Source organism: Ochotona curzoniae, unplaced genomic scaffold, assembly GCF_017591425.1.
Source record: "Ochotona curzoniae isolate NIBS_2020 unplaced genomic scaffold, NIBS_Ocur_1.0 contig_2321, whole genome shotgun sequence".
Classification (NCBI taxonomy): domain Eukaryota; kingdom Metazoa; phylum Chordata; class Mammalia; order Lagomorpha; family Ochotonidae; genus Ochotona; species Ochotona curzoniae.
The window spans coordinates 13,284,488-13,311,953 of NW_024465421.1; the positions used below are offsets into that span (position 1 = coordinate 13,284,488).

The 27,466-nt window shown below is 36.3% G+C and overlaps 1 protein-coding gene across 1 annotated transcript in view; it reads right to left on the reverse strand.

The window, feature by feature from the left end:
* Positions 1–979: 979 nt before the first annotated feature.
* The window catches only part of LOC121151869 (phospholipid-transporting ATPase ABCA3-like), a 63,317-nt gene continuing 36,830 nt past the window's right edge, over positions 980–27,466 (reverse strand). Inside the window, exons 14-30 of the mRNA XM_040973720.1 lie at positions 27,080–27,290; positions 24,498–24,648; positions 23,086–23,184; positions 22,647–22,800; positions 21,167–21,464; positions 18,263–18,512; positions 17,908–18,112; positions 15,305–15,527; positions 12,983–13,150; positions 9,070–9,248; positions 6,026–6,151; positions 5,589–5,783; positions 3,960–4,147; positions 3,123–3,293; positions 2,544–2,725; positions 1,476–1,549; positions 980–1,120 (exon numbers count right to left, since the gene is read on the reverse strand). Coding sequence (XP_040829654.1) covers positions 980–1,120; positions 1,476–1,549; positions 2,544–2,725; positions 3,123–3,293; positions 3,960–4,147; positions 5,589–5,783; positions 6,026–6,151; positions 9,070–9,248; positions 12,983–13,150; positions 15,305–15,527; positions 17,908–18,112; positions 18,263–18,512; positions 21,167–21,464; positions 22,647–22,800; positions 23,086–23,184; positions 24,498–24,648; positions 27,080–27,290 — 3,015 coding nt within the window. The remainder of the gene's footprint in view (positions 1,121–1,475; positions 1,550–2,543; positions 2,726–3,122; positions 3,294–3,959; positions 4,148–5,588; positions 5,784–6,025; positions 6,152–9,069; positions 9,249–12,982; positions 13,151–15,304; positions 15,528–17,907; positions 18,113–18,262; positions 18,513–21,166; positions 21,465–22,646; positions 22,801–23,085; positions 23,185–24,497; positions 24,649–27,079; positions 27,291–27,466) is intronic.

Below are 27,466 nucleotides of genomic sequence, written 5' to 3' on the forward strand. Positions count from 1 at the left end.
TTAAGTGAGGTGTTAGCTGAGACAAAGGGAATACAGAATAGCTGATGAAAGACAATAGATATAAATACCACATACAAGCAATTCATAAGGCTTTTTTAATATATAATTTTTAGTTGGCCACATCCAATTAACAATCTAAAAATGGGACTGGTGCAATGGTTTAACTGGCTGATTCTTTATTTCTAAAGACTGCAATACCATATGGTCACTGGTGCGTGTCCTGGGAAAGCAGGAAAAGATGGCCTAAAGCCTTGGGACACTGCATTCACCTGGAAGACCCAGAGGAAACTCCTGGCTCCTGGCTTCGGATTGGTTCAGCTCTTGCAGTTGCAGCCACTTAGGGAGTGAACTAGAGAATGGAAGATCTGTCTCTCCTTCTCTCTGTAAATCTGCCTTTCTGGAGCTGAGCCGATCCAAAGTCAGAGGCAGGATTTAGTCACTGAGTCATCACGTAGAGCCCTGAAAATAAATATTTAAAAAGAAATCTGAAAATGTTGAATAAGCCATCCCCAAAATACAGCAACTTTATCATCTAATTCTACAAGAAACACCTTAATTGTTTCCTCATCTGCCCACAAATCCTGGATATGTGCTTAAATTTCTCATGTTGTTTATGGGTATACTCTATGATTAGACATGCATCAGAAAATCTCCACTTCCCTCTATAATTCATTTCTCCTTTATTAAAAACTAGAGTAGCAAGTGAAATGCTACTTTTAAACATATTTTTTTTCTGTGTACTTCTAAATGTTCTTGGTACAAACATCCTCTTACAATTAAATTATAAGATTTATTTTGGGACTAGTGTCACTACAATTCACTCATCTAAATCTGAAAAGAAAGGAACAAGCATTTTTGTTTGTGAAAATATTTATTAAACGAATATATTTATACCAAGCTATACAAACAACAAAATGTCTCTCTAGGTAGCCAGGTGTAGTTTAAGAAAGCTAAAAGTGTCACTGACTGCAATTGTATATCATGGCTTCTTTTGTGGAGCATAAACATCTATGTCTTCTGGATTAGCAAAGGTGAGAAAGACTTGTTCCAGCGTGATCTGACTGATAGAATAATCTTCTAAATCCAATTCCTTTTTGGCGTTCTCCAAAATGCCAAACATCTTTGGGAAGAACAAAAGGACAGTGAATTGGGATCTGATCACCTTCCCGGGCCCTTATCCAGGTTGAGTTTTTCCTTCACTTCTCCCAACTTCTGTCAAGTTGATGATGGGGGCAAGAAGTATAGAAAGGGGAAATGAGAAGGCAGAACTGGGTAAGTGGGAAACCAAGAGTAGTTTTCCGTCCTCATTCCCTTTTGGACCTGGAATCATAGTGCATTTTGCTTGAAAAGTAACACAAAGGTTTTACTCCTCCCACAATACCAGGATCTCACTTCAAATTCCTGAATCCCAATATAGTCTCATCATTAGTGCTATTTTAATCGATTATGTTATAAAGCATAGTTTCTACCATCACCTTTCCCCAGCTTCTGTCCTTGCTGGGAATGTAGTAGTTAAGGATCTTTTGATTATGGTGCTTCAAGATACTACCTAAGGAAGGAAAACAAGACAGGTGAATAATCTTACAGATTCCATTTATAATTGCTGAAATATTGCTGCAAGCACTTAATTACATAAAAAGGAGGAGTGAACAGATGGGGTTAGTACAAAGTGGATATGACTTCCCAAACCCCCTACCTTTTTGACATACATGACATAATTAATGCTTCTGGTTTATTCATGATGAGCTACATTGAATATGCAGAGTTTATAGCAATTATGTCAACAAACATATCAACTTACATATTCAATGCAAAAATTCCCAATTTTTATAAATTCTGTTGCTATAATACTTTATTTCTAAACATCAGGTTATAAAATATGAATTGGGAGAATTTTCTTTCTGGTTCTGTGTGTGTGCAAATACAGCATTTGAAAGAGGTGAGAGGGGCACAAATTTGTGTTATTATGCTAAACACTATGCACTTCTTCAATTATGTGAAAGAGTAAATCACACAATATGAATCACTAAAGTCTGTGTGTTCACATCTCTGTTACAAGAATCACTGATGGGATTAAAGATAAGAAGGTGGTTTTGTTTCTAATTTGAAGAAAAAAATGCATGGCTATAATCATGTATAGACTTTCTTAGTATTAACCATAATGCATTTACTGCGTTCTTGCTTATGCAAAGCTCTTTTTATTTGAAATAGGTGCATTTCAGAGCATAATTAAGTATTCCAAACAAGCACTGATGAAACCACCCATCTAGGGCAAGCATTAGTAATGCACTCACTCACGTGTGTGACTTCCCAGTCTCTGCATCCCCAAATCATCAACACCTACATCAACATGATAGCCATTTCACTTTTTGATTGATCTGTTCAAATTGGCATAACATTTAAATATATTTATTATGAACAACATATTGTTTAAAAGATCGCTATGAACTTATTGTAAAGCAGTACTGAAGATCCAAGTTCTAAAGATGGTGAGAACAACAAATACAATACATCTCTAACAAAGTTAGCACAACCTTATTTACCTGGAAATGTGGTTTTGATAAAATTTTTCACATTTTCCAACTCGTCTTCATTGTTGACCTTGATCTTCACGATGTAAATATTGCCGAACTTGTTCTTGAGATGCTGAGGGCTGCCCAGGCACATGAACCTCCCCTTGACCATGATGCCTAGCCTGGTACACAGAGCATCACATTCTTCCATACTTGCAAAATAGGAGAAGAAAATAATATAAGACTACAAAGTTCTGTTTGGGAGGACATGGTGTAGTTCAATCAGAGCTAGAACTTGGTGATTTTCCTTTCAATCAGGAGCTGTATGTTTAGTGATAAACAGCGTAAGTTTAGTGCTAATGTTTAGTGATCAACAGCATAAGTGGAACATTTCCATGAACTTCATTTTTGCTCCCCACTCTTGATTAAAAAAAAAAAAAAACTTCATGGAGGATTCTTGGCGGCTTTATTCATCATGGTTAACACGTGAATAACGACTCCTTGCATTCAGGCAAGTTCATTGTTGTAAATTCTTGGCCTCAGATATTTCCCTCTTATAATCACTATAGCTCCTGCCAAACCTCGGGTATGCCTCTCCATGAGCTATACCTGTGTGAGGTGATGACAATAGCTTTTCCATGATCCCGTGTCTTGGTCACTGCATTCCAGAGCAGGCGTCGGGCTACTGGGTCCATGCCGGCTGATGGCTCATCCAGGAAGACGACTGAGGATCTTCCCATTATGGCAATAGCAGTACTCAGCCTGCGTTTGTTTCCTCCACTTCACAGCCAAAGACAAACAGAAAGCGGGAGAAGAGGAGGCTGTACAGATCAGTTATTTAAAAAGAAATAGCACAAATAACTTAAATGCTCAGAGTCTCAGCAAACAGGCTGTATATCCACAATGCCAGCAGGAATAACAAGATAAGAGGACCAAGAACATTTTTGTATATACACCCGTGTACACGCGTGCTCCAAATGTGTGTGCATGTACACACACACAACTTATTTTAACTGAAAATATAGAAGAATAATTTTGTCACATTTTGGCAACATTATCAGAGCTTACATTTTTTATGTTGTTAAGGCTTCTCAGATACATAAACCTAAAGGGCACACATTCCTCTTTATTTGGAGAAAAAGAACTGTAGCAATGCAATATAGAAAGGTGCTCCCCTTTGAGATTCAGAGGCTAAAATTCAAATAGAAATAGAATTTTAAGTTTCATCTCAACAAAGGGAAAGATATTGAACCACATTTGTCTGTTTATTACTGGACTCTGAAAGAAAATTGTTATATTGTTTCATAATTAGTAAATTATGTGACAGAGGAGCTTAGGTAGAACTGTGTGCACTTATTTCAAACATCAAGAATGCCAGGAAACACCTTATCATTAACAACAATAACAACAACAACAACAAAAAGAGCAGCAAGCTCAATGACTCACCTAAAGGTACTAATAATCTTGTTAGCAAGAGGCTCCAGTTCCATTGAATTCAAATATTGGTTCACATACAGATGAATATGGGACTCAGAGACTCCCCAAACTCTGGCATACATTATCAGTATTTCTTCAGCAGTCATATATTCCAGCAAGGCATCAAATTGAGGACAATAGCCAATTCTTGACCTCACCTAATTCCAAGAATTGTCTTACGTAAAGACCGAAGTCATCCATCACACTGAACATCTACAGATGGCATGGAAGAACCTGCAGCCATGTCTCAACTGGATGAAAGACTTAAGCATATAAACTAAAGCTTTAAACTCGTAGAGGAAAAAAATAGGTAGAGACCTTCATGACATTGGATTTAATGAGAAGTTTGTATGATTTTAAATAACAGGCAACATAAAATTAAGTAAATTGGGCTTAATCAAGTTAAAGACCATTATGTATCAAAGGATATTGTAAAATGAAACCCATATAAAGGATAAAAATAATAAATCATGAGATATATGAAGGGATTAACATTTGAAATACATGAAGAAGTTCTTCAAATCAACTCAACAAAAAAAGCGTGCAAAAGACTTTGACATTTTTCCAAAGAAGATATAAATGACTAATAAACATAGGAAAATGCCTGCCATCATTAACCATTAGGGAAATGTCAATTAATACTACATTGAGATATCATCACAAGTGTTCTAGGATACATACTATTAAGAAGGAAAGTAAAAATTCTTGGTGATAATGTGAAGAAATTGGAACTCGTGTGCACTGCTGACTGGAATGGAAAATGGTGTAGCTGATACAGAATACAGTGTGGAAGTTTCTCAAAAAAAAAAAAATAGAATTACCATAGATTCTGCAATTACATACTCAAAATGATTGAAATTGGACTCAGATATTTGCATGTCATTCTGACAGCAGTATTAGATGCCATAGATAAAAGGCGAAAACATCCTAAATGTTCACTAACAGATGAATTAATATATTATTAATGTTCATACTGATATATATTGCTTAAATCTAAGCTAAATAAAATTCTAATAAAATTCTTGAAGGCATTAACATAGATGGAATATACTAGACACAAAGATAAATATTTTAAAGTTCTACTATATGAGGTACCTAATGCATAGTCAAATTCATAGAGATGAATTAGAATAGTTGTTAGCAAAGCGGGAAGATTTAGACTAGGGTGTTTCTCCTGCTTAACTGGTACAGGTTTTAGTTTGAGGTAATGAAAAGGTTTTGGAGATAGTGGGAATAGATGCGTAAAAATGTTAATGTACTTAATGCAAATGAATTGTATTAGGCATTGTAGAAATGCTTAAAATGGTAAATATTATGTCAAGTATTTTACAACAATAAAAATCAATCTTAACATATTAAAAGGCCCAAATAAATGGGAAATAGAACTACTTGTCACATGATGAAATATAAGAGATGTTTCAAAATGGCAAACTTGGAGAGACTCTCTTCAACTATTTCTCAACTCGGATTCCACTGATGGCATCTACAGTATCAACAACAAAGCTTACATGAATTCCCATCTATTAATCCTAGACATTAGCGTTACCTACATTCTTGAGTCATTATGCTTCTCAAATATCATACTGTAATAAATCTTACCTTTAGGATATTTTTGTTGATGCTAACACCATCAATCAACACATCCCCAGAGGTAGCACTCTCCTCTCCAGTCAAAATTTCGAAGGTGGTAGTTTTTCCAGCTCCGTTGAATCCAAGCAAGCCGAAGCACTCTCTCTTTTGGATTGCAACAGAGATATTTCTCACAGCGAAGACGGATGTAATATTAAAGTATATCTAAAAAAATTCATAAAAGAGAATGAAGAATGTTTACAGGTCAAAATACCACCAGTATCTCAGTATCCTAAGGATCACCACCTCAGCCTGCTTTCTTTGAAAGGATACAAATAGAGTTTGAAGGAAATCGGTATGCATAAGTATATACTTATTTAGAGGTGGGGAGGTAGACCAGTAGGCAGCAAAGTTACGTTCTTAAGTAGGAATGAAAATAGCATATGTTAGCCACTAAATGACATTACCTTCGTGAGTTCTTTAATAAGAACCATAGAATTCAGAAACCTTTCAGGATGCTCTAATATTGCAATTCTCTCATTTTGTACATCTTCATCTTCAGATTTTCCAGATAGTTCATTGGTCACTCTATTCTGTATTTTCAAGACAAGAAGCATGGAGATGGATACTCTTCAGGCAAATGCTCTAGAATGAGTGGCTTTGTAAGAGCTAAACTGAGGGATAATATCAGAGATATAAAAATAGAAGGTTTGAATAATTTCCAGGAGACTTCCTACACACCCACTTCACTGTCATGCACAGCTTGACTAACTTTTGAGAAATAGGCTTCTGTGAACCAGACAAGAGGGAAAAGATTTTCCTACAGTAGAGAAAGAATGAATTAACATGCTATCATGTGTGATTAAAATCTTTGAAAGATAAAATTTAAAGTTCTCAAAGAATTTACTTTATCACCTGGATCCTCATCTCAAGAAAGCAGGGAAACTTTAAAAAATACAATCTTGACAATGCCAAAATTAAAATGGAATGGGAGCTCAGATAATCAGCAGGTTTACTTTTCCTGTGAAACTCACTGGGCCATTTCACATATATTTTCAAGGTAAATGTTTCAGATATGAATATTGTTTGGTTGTCTTCACTAAACAGTGAAGCTTCAGAAGGTAACTGAGCCCCAGCACAGTGTACTGAATGCAGATGCCAGATACTATCAGTCCTGAGTCTCACATACTCTTCGTTAAAATTTCCTTGTCCTAATTTTCTGACTGTATGCCAACCTCTTACTAAAATTAGCTCACTGCACCCGTGTGGGAGACACAGAAGAAACCCCTGGCTCCTGGCTTCGGATTGGTTCAGCTCCGGCAACTGAAGCCACCTGGGGAGTGAACCAACAGATGGAAGATATTCCTCTCTGTCTCTCCTTTTCTCTGTAAAATCTGTCTTTCCAACAAACATAATTTTTTTTTTAAAAAAGAGAAACATGATCAAAATCTTTTTGATATTGTTAAATATAAAGGTAAGAGAGGAGCTAAAAAAATTCAGAGCATTGGCTTAGAATGGCCCAAATATGCTCAAAAACATTAGTTTACAATTCCAGGGAATTTACTGGATAGCAAGTATGGCAAACAGAAAAATATTCATACTAGCATGTTAGTAAAAATGCTGAAACCAAAAGAGCAAGGAGAAAATCTCGAAATCAGAAAACACTTATATTAATAGTAGCCTCCCCTCCCGTAGGGTTAACAGTTGATTCCACCAAAAATGATTTATTTATTTAAAAGTCTGAGTGACAGAGAGGTAGAAACAGGGATCTTCCATCAGAGCTGGGCCAAGTTAAGGCCAGGCTCCAGAAACTTCATCCTGGCTTTCCACATGGATGGCAGGGAACTCCGGTACTTGGACCATCTTCTGTTTCCCTCTGCTGCCTTCACATTGAAATAACACGCCAGAAACTCAAGCCAGCAAGATAAAGTTTAGCCTAAAGGTTAAGATTCTCACATGGTACAATACCACGCCTGGCTTCAATTTCTGGTTCTAGTGTCTTACTCCAATTTCCCAACCAGGTCGCCCTTGAGAGGCAATGGCTTCGGCTTGAAGGAGTTGGGTCCCTGGCACCCTCATGGGAAATTGGGATTGGATTCTCACCTCCTGGCTTTGGCTCTTGCCCAGTTCTGGCTCTTATGGGTATTCAACTGTTAGGGGTATCTGAGGAACAGATGGGAGCTCTGTCGTTCTTTTTGGATAAGTTCCCAAAGAAAATCAAGTCACCGTTTTATAAAGATACCCGCACTGGCATTTTCATTGCAACATTATTCACAACCTCTAGGATATAAATCAATCTAAGTATTCATCTACAGATAGATTAGGAAAAAGCGGTATGGGGCCAGCACTGTGATGTAGCTCCACTCCCTATCCAACTCCCTGCTCATGGCCTCAGAAAAGCAATACATCATCCAGATGTTTGGGTCTCTGCCACTCCCATAGGACCACTTGGATGAAGTTTCTGGTTACTGACTTCTTGGTTTTGCTCAGTGCTTGCTATTTAGGCCATCTGAGGAGTGAACCAGCAGATGAAAGATTGTTTCTCTCTCAAAAAGTAAATAAATATGATAAAGGAGGAAAATGTGGTAAATATGCCCCATGAAATGTTAAGAGGGGCAGTTTGTAATCCGTGACAACATGGATACTTACATAAATCAACACTAGGAAACATTATGTTACATTATGAACATTTTCTTAAGTAAGTCAAGCACAGAAAGAAAAATACCACAAGATCTTGCTTATATGTGGAATCTATACAAGCCAAACTCACAGAAGTAGAGGATGGAATGAATGATGGTTATTAGAGAGGCCTGCATAAAACAACACAGTGTACATTTTTCAAATTGCTAAAAGAGATTTTAAATGTTTTTACCACAAAAAAAAAAAAACCTTGCCTTTTACAAGTAAATGGATGCAACTGGAAACCATTATACTTATTGAAATAAGCCAGGTCCCAAAGGGCAAACTTGTATGCTCGTTGATCCATGACAACTAACATACACAGCACCAAAAGACATAATCTCTGTATATCAGATTAGCATAGTGGCAACTAACTGTTTTTCTAGCCTGCACCAATATCCTGAGTAATAGCAGGATCTCCATTTTAATTTTACCTTATTTTGTTTTTTCTCCTCTGCTTGCTATGTCATGACTTATCTATATATCTGAAAGTCAGACCTGTTACTGTGAAGTGAAATGAATAGCTGTTGACAGAGAGGCATCTCTATGGTTCTAATTTGTATCATGAAAAATGTGAAATTACTCATTTTATATAAACAAGCTTAACAAATAAAAGGTAAGAAAGACCTTAAAATATCATAAGAACATGAGGAAATATAATTGAGAATCAAGTTGATCTAATCATCCCAAATGTAAATGTATATCAAAATATGACATTGTATATTTATGAATATATATAATAATCATAAACCATGAACATATGCAATAAGCAGGATTAGGCTTTTCAGGTCTAATCTGCAATGCTCTTAGTGCTCTTCTTAATTGTACTCACCTTCTTGAATATCTTATAGATTCTAAAGAAAACTTGTTGATTGAGAAATGCTCTTACTCGCCAACAAGTAGTCTCGCAAAGTAAAAGCAGGAGAAGTAAAATAAAGCCTGTGATGGCCATAATAATAAAATACTTTCCAAGCATACCCTTTTCCAAAGAGTAAATGTTCTTTTCAGTATCTGAAAAGACAGGGAGAGAAAGAGGGCAAGGAGACAAGAGAACTTAATGTTACCGTACACTGATAATAGAGACTTTCGTATAACCATGAACCCCAGTGTCCCTTATTAACAACACACATTAATGTGTTCAACATCAGAATTAATAAGGTGGCAATACATTAAGTACCTAACTTTATCATATTTCCTAGTTTTAAAAAGATTGTGTTCCATAATCTAATCGAGGAGGCCACATTTAGTTGTGTCTCTTTAGATTCATTTTGGCTGGTTAATATCTCATATTTTTCTTTTTTAAAGTCACGACTTTTTTGAGAATTGCTATTTTGTAGAATAGAAATTAGAAGTTCTTTAACTGGATTGTTCATTTTATTTTTCATGATTCAACTGGGGTTATGGATTTTTGGAAGAAAGACCACAGAAGTGCTGTTTTTGTCACATCAAAGAAAAAAAGGATACATACTAACCACATAAATTATCATTGTTGAAGGGATCTTCATCACTTGGGTTTTTTTTCTCTGCTGTGAATTTCTTAATCCTCTTCCCCAGTTTATCATGCAAATTATAAATTTCAATTACAGGTAAATATAATATCAGTTAAATAAATCATTCCTCTGACATTTATATCAAAATAGACTGACAAATTTTTTGATGCTTGGGTTTATAATCTAACACTATATTTTCTGCTCAACTGTGGCAGTTTAGGCACCTGTACCCTTTTAATGAATCATGTGTTTTTCTTGTAGTTCATACATAAAATACAATTGAATTTTATGGTCATATTTAATTGAATAGCCACATTTAATAAAAATCTAGTAATTAATAGAGTCATTAGATTTCTGGGTAGACCATCTAACCTAGTTGTTTTTTTCACTTCTCACACATATATATAAATGCTAAGTATAATATCATAATGAATTAATCCCTCCCCCAAATTAAAAGTGTGAAAATAGTTGGCAAATACTTATGTGTATCTTCCCATTTCCATCATTCCGAGGTAACTATTATGATGAACTGTGTTCTGCATTCCTACTCAACTGACATATACAAGTGGATTATTTTATGTATATTTAAATAAATAACATCAAAATTTAAACTTTATAAAATAGTATCATTCCCTACATCACCTTTGGGAACATGTTTTCTCTTAAAGAAAAATCTAATTTTTCTTAAAAAAAAACTATCTTTTTCTGAAGATTTTTTTCTAAAGATTTATTTATTTTACTTGAGTGAGTTACAGAGGTGAGAGTTCCATCTGTTGGTTCATGTCCCAAATGGGAGTAAGAGCCAGAGCTGGGCGAGCACAAAGCCAGATCTTTTGGGGGTGTTTCTCATGCGGGAATTGGTGCCCAATACCTTGGGCCATCCTCCACTGCTTTCCCAGGCCACAAGCTGGATTGGAGCTGGAGCAACTGGGACATGTACCCATGCTCACATATATGTGATATTTGTCCTTCTGGGATTGGCTTGTTTCACTGAACATAATGGTGGTTAGTTGGGATCACTGTGTTGCAAATACAGAATTTCTTTCTTTTTAATGGCTGAGCAGTACACCATGAAGTAGATGTATTACAGTTTATTTTTCCATTCCTCTTTTGACAGGGATCTGGGTTGTTTCCATATTTTCAATACTTCAGATTGTACTGCTACAAATATAGGGTTGTAGGTCCCTTTCTCGTATGCAGATTTCATTTTCTAGGGATATATCCCCCAAATTGGGATGGCTGGCTCATTATGTAGATCAATTTTTAGTAGTCTTAGCACTCTCCATACCTTCATTTATGCAAGATAAAGATACTACACAGATCAACAAAGATAATACACAGAATCAACAAAATGTAAAGTTTTTTGAGAACACTAAAGAAATTGACAAAATCAAGAAAGAATAGATGATAAGCAATATTAGGAATATCATGAATGAAAACTGGGATGTAACTATAAATCTTACAGAGGTTAAAATATCAGATCATGAACAAATTTACTCCAGTAGATCTGACATTTATATGAAATAAAATAAAACGAGTACTAATTCCTTCCTCAAATTATTACTATATAGTAAAATAATTTTACATTTATAAGAAACAATCAACAATTAAAAATTTTCCTAAATGAATATTTCCCTCATGGGAAATCCAGGTGAACCCCCTGGCTTTGGTTTTGCCCAGTTCTGATCTTTGCAACCATGTGGGGAGTAAATCAATAGATGGAAGATCCTTCTTTTTCTCTTCCTCTCTTTCTGTAACTCTGACGTCAAATAAATATATAAATCTTTAAATATTTTATGTAAATCCCAATAAAAAGTTTGGCTTTGTGTGTTTCTGTGCGTAGCATGGATTCTCAAATGTACCCAAAATTATCAAGAATTAAGAAGCAGCCAAGTTCCAATTTCAAAATTTACTATAAAGCTACATCATTCAAGGTGGAGGTGGTAATGGAGGAAGGACAAATGTTTTCATTAATGTAATAACTGAGAGTCTAGTAATCAATTCAAATTTCTATGACCAACTAATTTCAGCAAGAGTGCCCAGTCAATTCAGTGACAGAAAGTCTAATGAATGGTGCTGAAGCAACTGGATAGCCACTGTGAAATAATCAAACTTGAATCCTGTATTATACCATATACAAACATCGAAAGATGCTTTAAAGACCTAATTACAACAGATAAATTATAAACAAACGAAAAAAAAAGAACTAAAAAAAGGGGAAGAGAGAGAGAGCAAGAGAAAGAAAACAAGGACTAGGCTTCAACAAAAGTGAAAACAATGACATTCAACATCACCAGAGGAGTAATATAAATCAAAACCACGAGAGGCAGAATCTACCTGGAGGATTATATTTAAAACAAAACACACACACACAAACACACACACACACACACACGAAAACAACAAGGGTTGGGAAGGATTTGGAGAAATTGGTACTCTCAAACATTGTTGCATAAAAATAGCCCCATGCCCACCACGATGGCTTGGCAGCTAAATCCTTGCCTTGTACTTGCAAGGATCCCATATGGTTGCCGATTTGTGCCTTGGCTGCTCTACTTCCCATCCAACTCCCTGTTTCTGGCCTGGGGAAATTAGGAGAGGATGGCTCAATGCACCCACGCGGGAGAACTGGAAGAAGCTCCAGGCTCCTGGCTTTGCATTGGCTCAGCTCCAACTGTTGTGGCCACTTGGGGAGTGAGCCGGCGGGCAGATCTTTCTATTTCTCCTTCTGTCCGTAAATCTGCCTTTCCAATAAATAAATAAATAAATAAATAACCTACAGCTCTCCTGGAGGCTCAATCATATCATAACTCCTCAAATCACTATATTTTAAATATTTCTTTCATTTTTTTCTCCACTTCAACATATCCCCTAAATTTTACTGTCTATACAGTTTACACTTTCTCACTGTTATCTCTCAAAGTCACCGACTATTACACAGTGAGGATCAGGCTTACTAATCATTCCTCCTCACTTTACACTATCACAACAAGGATTTTCAGATTAATGAAAGATGAAGTTTTATCACACAGATGCTAAAGCTAAAACTGCATGTTTACCCTTTCCTGTTCCATATGCCGTGTTCTTCCTGTTCTTCTCATTTCTCTTCATCGTGCTGCTCTTTGTCATCCACATCACTACTTCCTACCTGGAACATGTTTCCTAAAACTCCTTTCTTTGGAAGAAAGGCAGGCTCTTTGGATATTTCCTGGTCTGCCCTTGAAAGCGATTTCTGTGAGGCTCAGACATACTTACTTTCTTTACTACAATCAAGTACGGTAGATGGAGTCTTTTGAGAAAGGCACAGTATCTTCATTCTGTAGATTCTGGTATATTCACCTATGCACTTTGCAAGGTTGTAATTGGGAAATAAATGGAATGACTCGCGTAGCAACTTTTTGGTGTTGTTTGACAATCTTCCCACTTTAAAAATGATGACAAAACCAGGTTACTTTTCAAGAAATGAACACCCCTAGAACAATAAGCCCCACTAACAAACAAGTCCAACTCTAGAAATTAAAAACCAGATGATTATTTTTGAAGGATGTTGATTATTCCCCCCAACAAATTTGTTACAGTTTATAGCTGGTCACACAGCTTGTGTTGATAAATGTAAAATTCTCAAGCATTTTTGGTGAAGTCTAGGTCTGTCATTTTCTTGTGAAAATGATTTTTAACTATTAGTTATTTGAACTCGTGTGCTATATTTCAAATTTTTAGCTTTTCTTATGTAATACTTAGTAAATTGCCTTTTTTAAAGAAATGCAGCTACAATTTATTCAAAGTATACACAGTTGTTGGCCTATATTTATCATATCATCCTATGTTTTAATAGTATTTAAACCTTGTGTGTATATGTAAATACATGTATAACTGCATATACTTTATTTATATTTTTGTTCAGATATCTATCTCCTTTTTATTGCTAATATTTTATTTACTAGTTTTCCTTTTTCTTTTTATGGACCAGCCATTTTATCAATTTGATGAGTCCTTTCATCTAACTATTATGAACTTATTGAAAATAATTTACTCAGATTTTACTTAGTTAATATTTGCTTTCATTTGTTCATTTGTTCTACTTTGATTTGTTGTTATTTTTCTGACTTTAGCCATTCTAATGTTAGCAGTGAAGGCTATAAAATTTCCTAAAAACAATTATTTAGCTGAGGAGATTTTATGTTACTCTTCAGTTGTATCTATTTTCTAATTTCTGTTACGATATCCTCTTATGTCCTTTAATGATGTGAAAGTGCTTTTAAGTTTATAATTGTGTGTTCTTACCTCACGTGTCACTTACTGATTTTTAACTTAATTGAACAATGGTGACAGTATCCTATATATTATTCTCATGGTCAGTTTTTGAAAGTTTGAGGTTTTGTGTTCTATATCTGGCTATTAACTGTGAGTTTGTTTCTAGCATTTATTCATTTACCTACTGTTTTAACCGTCAGTTACAAGAAGAAGGGTTAAAAATCTCCTGTGATGCTTATTTTACCTTTTAATTCAGACAATTCTGGAAATTTTGAATTTATAGGTAAATAAGCTTTTGCAATTCTTCAACTCCTTGTTTATGTGAATTTGTTATCTTGTGAATGTGTTTATCTAATGCCCTCCTCTCTGGGACTAAAAATAACTACGTCAGTTTTTTTTTGTGATATGTCCTTCACCATTCTCAAATTTCCTGCATCTTCATTTTTTAAATAGTACTTCCTTTAAACAATATGAAATGAAAATCTGAAGTTGAGGTGAATCTTTTAGAATGGCAAATCTGTCACTTATCTAAAAAACATGTTTTGTTGCCACTTTTTATTATTGACGCATTTGAGTTAATTATTATCACATTACTTATTCATTTTTAAATTTCATCTTTTTCCCCTTTGCATCTTTTGAATATAATTTAGTTTCAAATTCCACTTTTTTTTCTATTGCTTATCTATTGCATTTTTCTGAAACACAGTGATACTTGAAAAACATTCAATGGTTATGCTGGACATTTAAACATAAAGATTTCAGTTTTTTCTCTGGCTGCCTAGAGCATCTTTTCTTTATCCTTCATGTTCTAGTTTCATGGTAACTTATCTTGGCAAGGATTAAAACAGAAAAATTCAGTGAACATTTGAAACTGGGGATTTTTGTCTGAACAATCCTGAAAATGCTTAGCCACTTTCTTTTTTAAAGCACTATTTTCTTTTTCTTCTATTTTTTATTTTTCTTCTACTTAATTTTTTTCTTTTATTATTATTTCTTTGTGGGCCTATATTCGACTTTCTCACTTCTTCCTGCCAAAATTTTCTAACTCAGTTGCAAAACAATCCTTAAGTCATATGTTGGAACTATAGGAGGCAGTGGAGACAGAGAGGAGGTATCCTGTCGGAGGACCAGGTACACAGGCTCAGTCCTGGCATTTTAATGTGAGGATCCTGGAGTTGACATGACACCTACCACACAAAGTTCACTGACTTACATCAAGTATGGATTTCCCCACCACACGTACAAGTTCCTAGGTATCTGTAAGTCTGCTTACTTATTGGCTGCTCTCTTCTTGAGGAAGGGAACGTTTTGTTCAACCCTTACACTTACTGTAATCTACCGTGCTGTCTATGAGAACACACAGAGTGCCTGAAAAGTAGCTGAGCAGGATCAGTTTGATGTAGGCAGAAGCTGCTCCAGTAAACAGGAAGCTCAACACATAGATGAAGGGGATGGCAGACCAGCCAAACAATATGAAGATCAGCATTGTTTCCAGAATGTGGTATTCCGTGATGTAAATATTAAGTCTGTAGTATCTGAATGCAATCTGAAACACAGAGCGCAGAGAGAGGGGCAAGATAAAAGGTGAAGGGCAAGTACAAACAGAAAAACACATCAGAATCCTTAGAAAAAGAGATAGTAAATTCCATTTTACTTAGTACAAAGGTACTCATTAAATGACATAACCTGCCACTTAAACACACCTTTGAGATGTGCCAAGTCAGTTCCACATCTCCAGAGGACATGCTGATGAGTAAAACCCACCACACTTGATTATCTTGTTTTCTGCATGGAACAGTTTTTTTTTTTTTAAAGGTTGGATTAGATGAAGACCCATGGCAATAGGCTTATTTTAATTTAATTGCCTCTTTGATGGTCCTATCTTTAAATATAGTTATGCTGTGGCTTACAAGGATTAGGACTTCAACATATCATTGTTGTGGGGATAGAGTTCAATCTACAACAAGTATCAATAAGGGCTGTGAAGATTTCAATATACATGCTTCCTGGTTAAACTATATACATATTTCCATGGGTACTTGATGGGAACTGTAAAAACTGGGTCACAGGTTATGCATACATCAATCTCAGAAGATAATGCTAATCTGTTTCCAGAAGCTACTATTGTTCCATATCACTGTCATTATTTTGAAATGGCATTTTTATTAAAATTGTTGACTAACATATAATGATATATCACTGTGGCTTACATTTTCACAGTCTTTTTTTTTTTAATATTTCTTTGGAAACACAGATTTACAGAGATAAGTAGAGATAGAAAGATTTTCCATCCGCTGGTTCACTCCCCAAGTGGCCACAAGAGCCAGAGCTGAGTTGATTCAAAGTGGGTCTCCCACGTGGGTGCAGGGTCCCAAAGTTTCGGGCCATCCTCTATTGCTTTCCCAAACCACAAGCTCAGTGCACTGCACTGGTCCCACTGGGTAAATAATAATATAGGTCCAGGTGGTTCTCAGACCTAACAGCAGGCAGGTTTTGACAAGTTTTGCACCACCAACAACCCAGTTATTTATTTATTTATTTATTTTATTTTTTTTATTGTTGCTTACATTGTATTATGTAGTACAGTTTTATAGGCGCTGGGGATTCCCCCCACCCCTCCCATACCCCTCCCCCCATGGTGCATTCCTCCACCTTGTTGCATAACCATAGTTCAAGTTCAGTTGAGATTCATTGCTTGCAAACGGACGTAGGAGAAAGGTAATACAGGCACGGTGCAGCCACAGCACGGGATCACAGGAGGAGCTGGAGCTACAGAGACTGTGGTGGAACCTAACACAAGAATCCGGACCTGAAACTTGCTGGAGGGAAGGGCACAAAAGACTACAAACAAAGAACCATGCACCAACCAAAATAAATAAAGTTGAATTGTAGACCTGTGGGTGACACAGTATAGGAACCTAAGGAGAAGAATATGCTAACCAGAAGTACAATGACCAAGAGCAAAACGAAAGAGGTACAATTAATATTATTGATGCCTGCCCCGCAAAGGAGAAAAACCCTTTCTTAACCTCAGAGTTAACTGAGGAAGACATTGAGGAAATAGGGAATAAAAAAAAAACTTTAAAACTTTGCTATAAAGTTTCTTAGCAACAAGAAGTACATACAGGAATTTAAGGAATTTGTTACCTAGGAAATAGCAACACTGAAACAAAAGCAAGCTGAATTATTAGAAATGAAGGACACAAAGGAGCAAATTAAAATTCAGTGGAAAGCTTCAACAACAGAATGATTGAGGCACAAGAAAGAAACTCAGAATTGGAAATGTCTATATAGTTTCTTTGTTAATATTGTTGTATAGCGTTCTGGGAGCAGGGTGGCATGCACTCAAATGTTTTATTTTTGCTGTAATTTTTCACTTGTTGGTATTATACGGATATGACTTTTATGTGAATAAGGACAATCAACCTCATTTACCTCTCCAGTGTATGATGTGTACTTACTCTCATAGAGTTAAGGAATGCAAATCATGGAAAATAGCTTAACCTTACAATAGTGATTGTGCACACAGTGCTCCAACAGGAGCTTGAGATGGGACTTAGATTTAAGCCAAACTAATGCTGAGTCCCAAGATAGAGTCCAATTTATAGAAAGAATTATATGTGTGGATATATAAATCTAGGTAATACATTGAAGAGATTCAGAGTGAAACCACAGAAGATTCCAGTGGTGTAAGGAGAGACAGAAGGATCACCAGACAACAAAACTGGTTACATGAGACAAGGGTAACAGTTTTTCTACCTGTAGAGAAGTTGTGAGAGCTAGCATAAGTTGATAATAAATGGGACATGGGTCCATGAACAATCTGTGCTGTTACGGGCAGAGCTAGATTTGTAAAAAGAACACTTGGAATTTTTTTTCATGTTACAGAGAGAAAATAAAGTTGAGAAACTTTACCTAACACTCACCAGCAGTAATAAGATAGAAATGAGGAAGATGATGAAATCATACAATAAGGCAGAAATCCAGTACACTAAGACAGAGGTCCCACTCAAAAATTGGATCTGCTTTGCCTTGGAGATTCTCTCAGTCACTGTTAGGAGACAAAATCCACTGATCATAATAGCTATGCCAAGTTGCATATTTGAGGCCACCACATTTCCATTTTCTAATCTACAGAATAAGGAACAAAAGAAGATACATAAAAAATCAAAAAGATAGGAAACACACACTATTATAAACAGTTAATACTGGCATGTATCACATAGGCTGGAAAAATTATTTAAAATGTGAAACTTAGTTCTAATGAAAAGGATAGCATACCGTCGCTTTTCCTTATTTATAATGCTACGACGTGGCTGAGGCTTATTGGAGATTGTTAACGAAGCATTCTTGCCAGAAAGTGACATGAATAGAACGTTGTCTAACACTGCTAAGGCCAGAGAGGGTGAATGGTATGCTTCATTATTGAACAGAGCAGTGAATATTGTCTGACTTCCTTTAATGTCAATGGAAAATGCAATAATGCATGCACGTTTATCTTTACTTTCCATCAAGTAATTCAGTAGGCTATCTAGGATAAGAAAACAATATTGGTCAATGTATCCATAATTCATGTCACATACAACGCACGCAGGTAAAAACAAAGAGTTTAATCTATTATACCTTTCAATTTCCCATAATGATTGCTCAAAACAATTGTTATTCCACTCAAGTACATTATTCCATCATTAAATCTGAAACTCTCAGTTTAAAATCTATAATATAAACTATAACTTCAATGAGAAAACACAATATGAATCTCTCAATTTGCTTAGCTGTGTTATACTTAGGTATAATTAGTTCCACTTACGGCACTGATTGTTTATATAGTACAACTGATAATACTTTATACAAAACAAGAAAAGATATATATAAATATATAAATGTATGTATATATATACATAAAGATTTTATTTTATTGGAAATTCAGATTTACAGAGAGAAAGAGAGACAAAGAGAAAGATCTTTCATCCACTGATTTACTCCCCAAGTAGCTGCAATGGCTGGAGCTGAACCAATCCAAAGCCAGGAACCAGGAGCTTCTTCAGAGTCTCCCACATGAATACAGAGTTCCAAGGCTTTGAGACATCCTCTCCTGCTTTCCAAGGCCACAAGCAGAGAGCTGGAAATGGAGCAGCCAGGATATGGATTGATGCTAATATGGGATCCTGGCACATGCAAAGTGTGGACTAACTACTAGGCTACCACGCCAGGTCTGATCACATATACTTTTTTTTTTTTAAAGATTTATTTATTTTTATCGGAAAGGCGGATATACAGAGAGGAGGAGAGACAGAGAGAGGAAGATCTTCCGTCCGATGATTCACTCCCCAAGTGAGTGCAACGGCTGGTGCTGTGCCAATTCGAAGCCAGGAGCCAGGAACTCTTCCAGGTCTCCCACACGGGTGCAGGGTCCCCAAGGCTTTGGGCCATCCTGGACTGCTTTCCCAGGCCACAAGCAGGGAGCTGGATGGGAAGTGGGGTCACCGAGATTAGAACCGGCCATCCATATGGGATCGTGGCACATGCCAGGTGAGGACTTTAACCATTACGCTATCGTGCCGGGCCTGATCACATATACTTTCTTTTAATATTAATTACTTTGCATTATATGATATCGTTTCATAGACTCTGGGATTCCCCCCACTTCTTACACCCTCCCCACCCCATGGTGGATTTCTCCACCTTGTTGCAGTATTATAGTTCAAATTCAGTCAAGATACTTTCATCGCAAGCATATACCAGGCATAGAGTCCAGCATCTTATTGTCCAGCTAAATTCAATGGTTTCTTGGGGAGACCATCTCTGGTCTGAAGGCAGGGCTGGAAGAATATCATCCCCATCAATTAAAAGCTACAACATAACATCAACAACGATTTACAACATCATCGAATTATTTGACATGGTATTGAGTAACCGATATGTTACAGTATACAAGTTCTTAACCATATACTATGACTACTTCACTGACATTTCAATTTTAGTTTATATACAATTGGCTTATATACACCTTAAAATGGCTATAGGGTACTATTCAGCTGTCTCGTACCTATTTTCATTTTAGTATTTAGCAGTTTATAGTGTTGAAGCATAATTTTGCTGAACTTGGCAGATATTTGGATAGTGTAAGCTGGCTTATAACTCTAAGAAGGCTTATGTCAACAGTTGAAGTGCAGAACAACTTTTAGGAGGGATGTGCGGAGAAATCCTCAATACCTCAGTGAGGAGTAACTAATCTGTGTCCTACCTAGAAGGGTATGTGGATCACATATACTTTTAAAGAACCTCTTTGAGGGTATTGGAGATCTAGAAAAACAATCTACATCGTGTGACCAAAACTCTGGGAAGAGTAAAACGCATTAAAGGAAATTCAACATTTTACAACTCCTTTTCCTTTATTTATTTAATGATACGTTTGTCTTCATAAAATTTTGAGTTCTCCAAAATGGCTCTCTAAGCAGTGGCATGTTCTAACAGTAATGAAGATATAAAAGAGGCATTCAAAAAGTTTATGAAAAAAATGAGTGCTGCAAAAAATGTGCATGGATTAAAAATTATTTACATCAAAATATATTGATCTTTTGATTACATATCTCCACAAACTTGTTGAAGTACCCACATAGACTATAATAATTTCAACTAAGCCTCAAATCACTTCAATTTCTAATTGGCTTTACTGCTTACCTCTACCTTACTACCTGCCAAAAATTAAACCAATTCACTGGAGAAGATAAACTCAGGCTTGCCAATTCTGCAACCTGTTTGCTAACCTAAGGTCCACTGTTCAACAGGGGGCACTTACAAGAGGAAGGAAGTAATTTATTTAGTATTTAGGAGGAAGTAATTATTCTTAAAAGGGAATAGACTTTTTTTTCAGAAAGTTGATATGGTACAGTGAATTGTAAGTTTGTGAATTCAAGGAAGATCTGGTTAAATTCAGTCTCTGTATTTCCTATGTGTCTTATATGGGACAAATTATCTGACTTACTCAGATGCTAATGCTTGATTGAACTGAGGGTAATAAAAATTTGTAAAATCAATATTGATGACTAGCAGTAGAAAAAGACAACAACAAAAAAACAGAGTTAGTACACAAATAGTATAGTTAAGATTCTTCTTTGAAAGTAAGAAAAAAGATTACTTAAGAACATTGTTTTATTTTTATTTTCTTTTACTGGATCTTACCTTCTACTTCTTTAAGTTTCTGGTTTTCAGATGTTAGCTTACTCTCAAGAAGTTTTAAGAAATCTGTAGTGAAATTTGAATTTCCAGAAATGGAAAAAGGCACAGTGGTCTGACCATATTCGCCCAAATTCATTTCTCTGGCATTCTCATCAGCATTTGAAGGTTTACCAATCTCAAACATAAAGGCAAAGGAAGCTACAAGTCCCAGTGTCTGTAACAACATGAGTTTCCAGTTGCGCCGACTGAACATCATTCTCTTTAAGAACATGGCACGAAACTGCTGGCAATAGAGCAGACACTAACAACAGAAGAAAGAAGAAACAGAACGTCATGATAGTACACGCCTAAACCAATGCTCCATGATGAAATAAATTAACATGACTGCATTGAAATGTTATGATATGAAGATATATAGCATAATCATACAAACTTCACCTACATTAAGTACATGGACTGGAACCTGCAGCAAAGTATTAAAGGACATCCTAGCATGATCTGCTTTTGTGGCATACGCCAGGTAAGAACAAGTTATGGCCTGTTTTTGTACATAAAGTTGTACTGAGACATAGCCATGGCCACTGATTGCTGGCTTTTGATATAGCATTTAAATCTCAACAGCAGGGTTTTGCTTAGATCCTGATAACCACATTAACAATGGTACTTTACTGGAGGAATAAACAGTGCAGAATGCAAGAGATGTGCTAACTCAGAGACTTTCCAAGTGGGAATCACAGTGCTTAGGGAATGGTCTGACAGGCAGTAACAGCTTCCACTGCAGAAACTTAAAAACATATTGTTGAAGATTTTAAGAATCAGGCTCACTAATAACCTTATTTTATCTTCAATGGAGCAACAAATGTCTGGGTTATCAATTTGAAAAGAATATAAAAAAGAACAGAGGAATGACTGCTGTCTTTTTCTTCCAAGGTTTGTCTTTTCTCCATACCTTAGCACATTACCCAGAACCTCTCTTCTGTAACAGTGTATCAGTTAGGTGTGATGCAAGAGACTGCATTTCTTGTTGGGGCCCTCAGTGACTGAACCTCAAATGCCTTGCACTTAACCATTAAAACGAAATGCAGGGCCTGGCGTGGTGGTCTAGGGGTTAGGGTCCTCGCCCTGAAAGCGCCATGATCTCATATGGTCGCCGGTTCTAATCCCGGCAGTTTCACTTCACATCCAGCTCCCTGCTTGTGGCCTGGGAAAGCAGTCGAGGACGGCCCAAAGCCTTGGGGACCCTGCACCCATGTGGGAGACCTGGAGGAGGTTCCTGGCTCCTGGCTTCGAATTGGCACAGCACCAGCCGTTGGGGTCACTTGGGGAGTGAATCATTGGACAGAAGATCTTCCTCTCTCTGTGTATCTGACTTTACAATGAAAGTAAAATAAATCTTAAGAAAACAAAACAAAACAAAAACAAAAAACGAAATGCACTTTACCCAAACCAGAAGTATATCAGATTTCTCAGTCAAGGCGCTTACCCCAGTATTAAACCTAACAGTTTCCCGTGACAAGGAAGAATGCACTTCTCTGACTTCTGATGCATTCCTATTCCAGTTTGTGGTGGGTTGAACCTCTCGGGAGGAAGGTTGCACAGCTTGGCTATCTGCCGATACATTTTCCATATGACTGACCCTGCATCCAAACAAAAAGCAAAAGCAGCGAAACCATAAGCTTTGCACTTCAAACTCCTCCCCATATGTTGGTTAGAGACTGTGAATAGCAGTTTCCAACACAGAAGCTTCCCTGGTTTGCTCACTGGTTGGCAGGGACATTGCTTGGAGGCAGCAGGGTCACTAAAGTAGAGCAGTGGCTCCCAAATTCACTTCCGCCTCCCCAAAGCCTACATATTTCTAGTTGGTCCTTCCCACTCCAACCCCTCCACCCAAGGTTTACTTTTCTCTATACATTATCACTTACCTGAGGAAGACTTCTTCCATGGTAGTGATAGAGACACCAAAGCTAGCAATACCCAGTTCTGGCTGTTTGCTTTCCAGATTAGTAAACAGAGCTTCAAACCTGGAGGCAGACAGGCAGAGTAAGAGCTGGCAACAGACTAGACGGCTTTCATATGTGTATCTTTTTATTCTAAACGGATTAGCTCTCATCAGTGAGGAATATGTAGCTAATTCTTCACTTCATTGGTTATTAATTCATGCTTCTGGTAAATCAGAAATGTGGAAAAACAAATAGAAAGAAACTAATAAACTGATACAGCAAAAATTTCCCACTGTTCCTGGTTCTTGGATAATTATGGTGATTTTTTCCCCACGTTTATCAATTTATTTATTTTTTATTTTGAAAGGCATAACAAGAGTGACTGAGTAAGTGAGTGAGTGAATAAGATCTCTTTCATTTGCTTTAACCCTCCAAGTACCCACAACAGTCTAGGCTAGGCCAGACCTTAGCCAGGAGTTCAAGATTCTACCTAGATGTCCCATGTGGTAATAGGGACACAAGCACTTGAGTTGTCTTCAGGGTGCACCTTAACCTGACGTTGGATTTGAAGCAGAGGAACAAGTGACTTCACTACTGCTATTGCCAGAAGCCCACTGCTGTTTGTTCGTTCGTCTGTTTGTTTGTTTTGTTTTTTTAAGGATGATTACCGCAGGCTGAGTTCTCTCTCTTATTCTCTTTGATGGTAATTGGAGACTTTCTACTGCTTATTGCCTCTGAGTTCTTGTTGCCTTAACTCTAAAAAGTACCATTTAAATAGTTTCATTTTTAAATCACATTTTTAAAAAAGATGTATTGACTTGAAAGGCAGGGTTCAGAGGGAGGGAAGGAGGGAGGAGTAAGAGACAGGGAGACAGGAGTGAGGGAGGGAGAGACAGACTATCTTCACTATCTGGTTCATTTTCCAAATGACCACCAGAGTTGGGAGTCGGGCCAGGCTGAAGCCAGAAGAATGCACTCCATCTTGGTCTTCCACATGGGTGGCAGGGGCTCAAGCACTCAGGCCACCTTTTCCTGCTCCTCCCCACCCTTCCAGAACATCTGTAGGGAGGTGGATTGGAAGTAGAGTACCTGGAACTTGAATCAGTGACCATACAGGAAGCCAGTGTCACAGGTAGTGTCTTGAGCTGTTGTTCCACAATGGCTCTGACCTGTACTTTCTTATTACTCCTCTTTACTCACCAGCAGTGATTTTTAGTCTACCAAGAATAAACTATACTCATGGTTACAGTCATTAGGTAATATCTCTCTCCTCAGTGCAAATGATAGCTTGAAAGAAGTTATATTTTAATAAAAAGTTAAATAAGAAACCAGGAAAAACCACAATGATTTCTGGATATTTAAAGCCAACCATTTAGTACTTTTTAGATTCATACCTGTGTATATAGTCTTGGGGTAGAATAAATGACAATTCAGTTCCAACATTGCTCTTCATTGTAGCTACTGGCACATAATTATGAATCAATTTTGCAACTTCTTCAACATCACAATGAGGTGTTTTCACCATGACTATGTGGTATCCCACACCTGAGAAAATTCATTCAGAGGGAGAAATAAAACAATTTCGGACTTTCCATATGCTTGTGAGACTATACTTAGCTTCCTATTGCTTGAATGAGCTAAAAATACAGCATGTCACAAGTCATTTGATTACAACTCTAAGAAACCTCGCAAATTCTTCTTTTTAGAATTTGCATCAATTCTTAGAAACTGATAACGATCTGGATCATATAACCAGTTATGGAAGGTAGTCGCTGTTATCTGACTTCTAATTTTATTTTGAGGAAATAATTATTTGCTTGAAAAGGCAGAGTTATAAAGAGAGAGAGAATTGAGAGAGAAAGAGAGGATGGAGGTTGGGACTGAGGGATACAGCGAAAACAATGTCAAGAGCCATGTTTATAGAAGCTTGTTCTTACATTAAAAACACAGAAAGATTCTAAACAAATGACCTAACTGTGCATCTTAAGGACTTAGGGGACGATACAAAAAGCAACCAAAACCAAAATAAGCAGGAGGCAAAAAAATAACAAGAATTAGGGCATACATAAATAAAAATTCAAACAAAAAAACAATACAAAAGATGAACAAAATGAAAAGCTTTTTATAGTAACTTACAAAGGGAAAAAGGAGAAAAACTTTGAAATTAGATATGAAAAATAATAACTAATACAACAGAATACTAAAATTATAAGAAACTACCATGAATAACTGTATGGTAGAACATTGGGAAACTATGAAAATGGACAAAGTCCCAGATACATACAACCAATAAAGATTAAATCAAGAAGATTTTGAAAATCTAAAAAAAAAAAAAAACCCCTCAAAACAAGTAACAAGATTGAAGCAGTGCTTAAAAGTTTTCCACCAAAAAAACATCTAAGGCCTGATGACTTTACTACTGAATTCTACAAAGTATTTAAAGAGAAACTAATTCCAATACAATTTACATAATTCCCAAATACTGAAAGATACAGAGCTCTACCAAACTCTTACGAGGTCACACTGCCTCTGAAATCAAAATCGAACAAATACACATACTAGAAAGGTATAATTGCATTGTACTGGCATGAGAAGCAACACACATAACAAACGCTAGCAATGGCATAGAGAAAGGGGAACTCTGACGCGTTATTGATGAATGCAAATTAATGCAGCCACTGTGAACAATAGTTTGGAAATACAACACACATAAAAAATTAAAGATACGAATTACTGATTTTTCAGCAGAAACTGTGCTAGTCAAAACATGATGCAGTATCAGTATTACAGTTCATGGGCAAAAATCAGCAACGTCTTGTTCTACAAACAGCAAAATATGTCAAAACTTAAGACAAGCAAAAATGAGGCAATTTATTATCCACAAATGTTCATCTGTTTAAAGGATGCACTTTAGCCAGAAATAATAGTACATTTTCACTAAACAATTAAAATATAATCTGTTTTGTGTGATGTTGCTAATAAAAGGGTTTTAAGAATAGAGATAAACCTTTACATCAATAAATAACATCAAGTTCATAAAGCAAAAAGTTCAATACTATTAAGAAGCTCATTCTTCCCCAAAATAACATACAGATTAAAAGTAATATGAACCAACATTCCACAAGATTTGTATGTACCATTTGATAAAATGACTAAGATTAAATGGAAACAAAAAGGCCTTAAAATAATTCAAGTGATTTTTTTAAAGAGAAAAAAAATTGGTGGATTTAAGTTACCTCCTTTTAAGAGTTTAGTAACTCAAGATAAACTATTAATGACTGGTAATCCTAAATGGTTAGTTTTAGATTAAACAACAGAAAATTTGGACATATATGTATTTGCAGATCATCCAATGATTTTCATCAAAGGTGTTAAAGCGTCTCCATCATAAGTCCTTAGCATTGTAAACTTAGGATTGTAAAATGTCAAGAAAAAAAAAAAAAAGATATCTTTGCAGTCTTCAGGTCAGCAAAGACTTCCTAGGAAGAACACAAAGAGTTTCAAAAGGTCAAAGAAGACTGATGCATGATGAATCCTGAATAATTGCCAAAGAGACTTTAGGAAGCTGTCAGGATGCATTTAAAAAATTCTTTAGATTGGAAAAACTCTTCAGAGCAGAATTAATTTAATAAGGATAATAAATGGATAATAATCCATTTACCCACTCACCTACCTATCTGCCAACCACCTATTTCAGTAAAGAGATAGATTAAATTTAATTTTAAGTAGAAATCATATGGTAGACACAAACATGAACAATGGAGAACACAGTAAATATAATAGTGGGAAATAATTTTGAAGTTTGAAGGGAAAATGAGTCTTACTTCAAAAGGGCTTATAGTTGAAAGTTTAGCATGGTAGAGGGATTAACTGAAGTACTGGGTAGATAGTCAATAGTGAAAATTACAAGGACATTATTAATACTTATTGTATTATCAAGGCATCAATATCCTAGGAATGATAAAAAAAGACATACCATATAATTTTTTCAGGAAAATTGAAGATCCACAGCACCGCAAGTGTCCCTGAACCATGATGGCGATGCGGTCACCCAAAACGTCAGCTTCATCCATGTAGTGGGTGGTCAGTAACATGGTACGGTTCTCTTTATAGTTCTGAAGGAGATCCCAGGTGGCCTGCCTCGAAGCTGGGTCCATGCCAGATGTTGGTTCATCAAGTATTACCACCTGACGACCGGGAGGACAATTCAATGACCATTGTAAATATTATGTCTAGGTGCCAAAAGTGTCTTCCCAGTCATGGGTTTCTTTTGGCTTTGCTTTTTTAGTTACTTGCTCAACTAAGGCAGTAAGTCAAGGCAATGAGATAATAAGAAAAGACAGTAAATGTGGAAAACACTGAA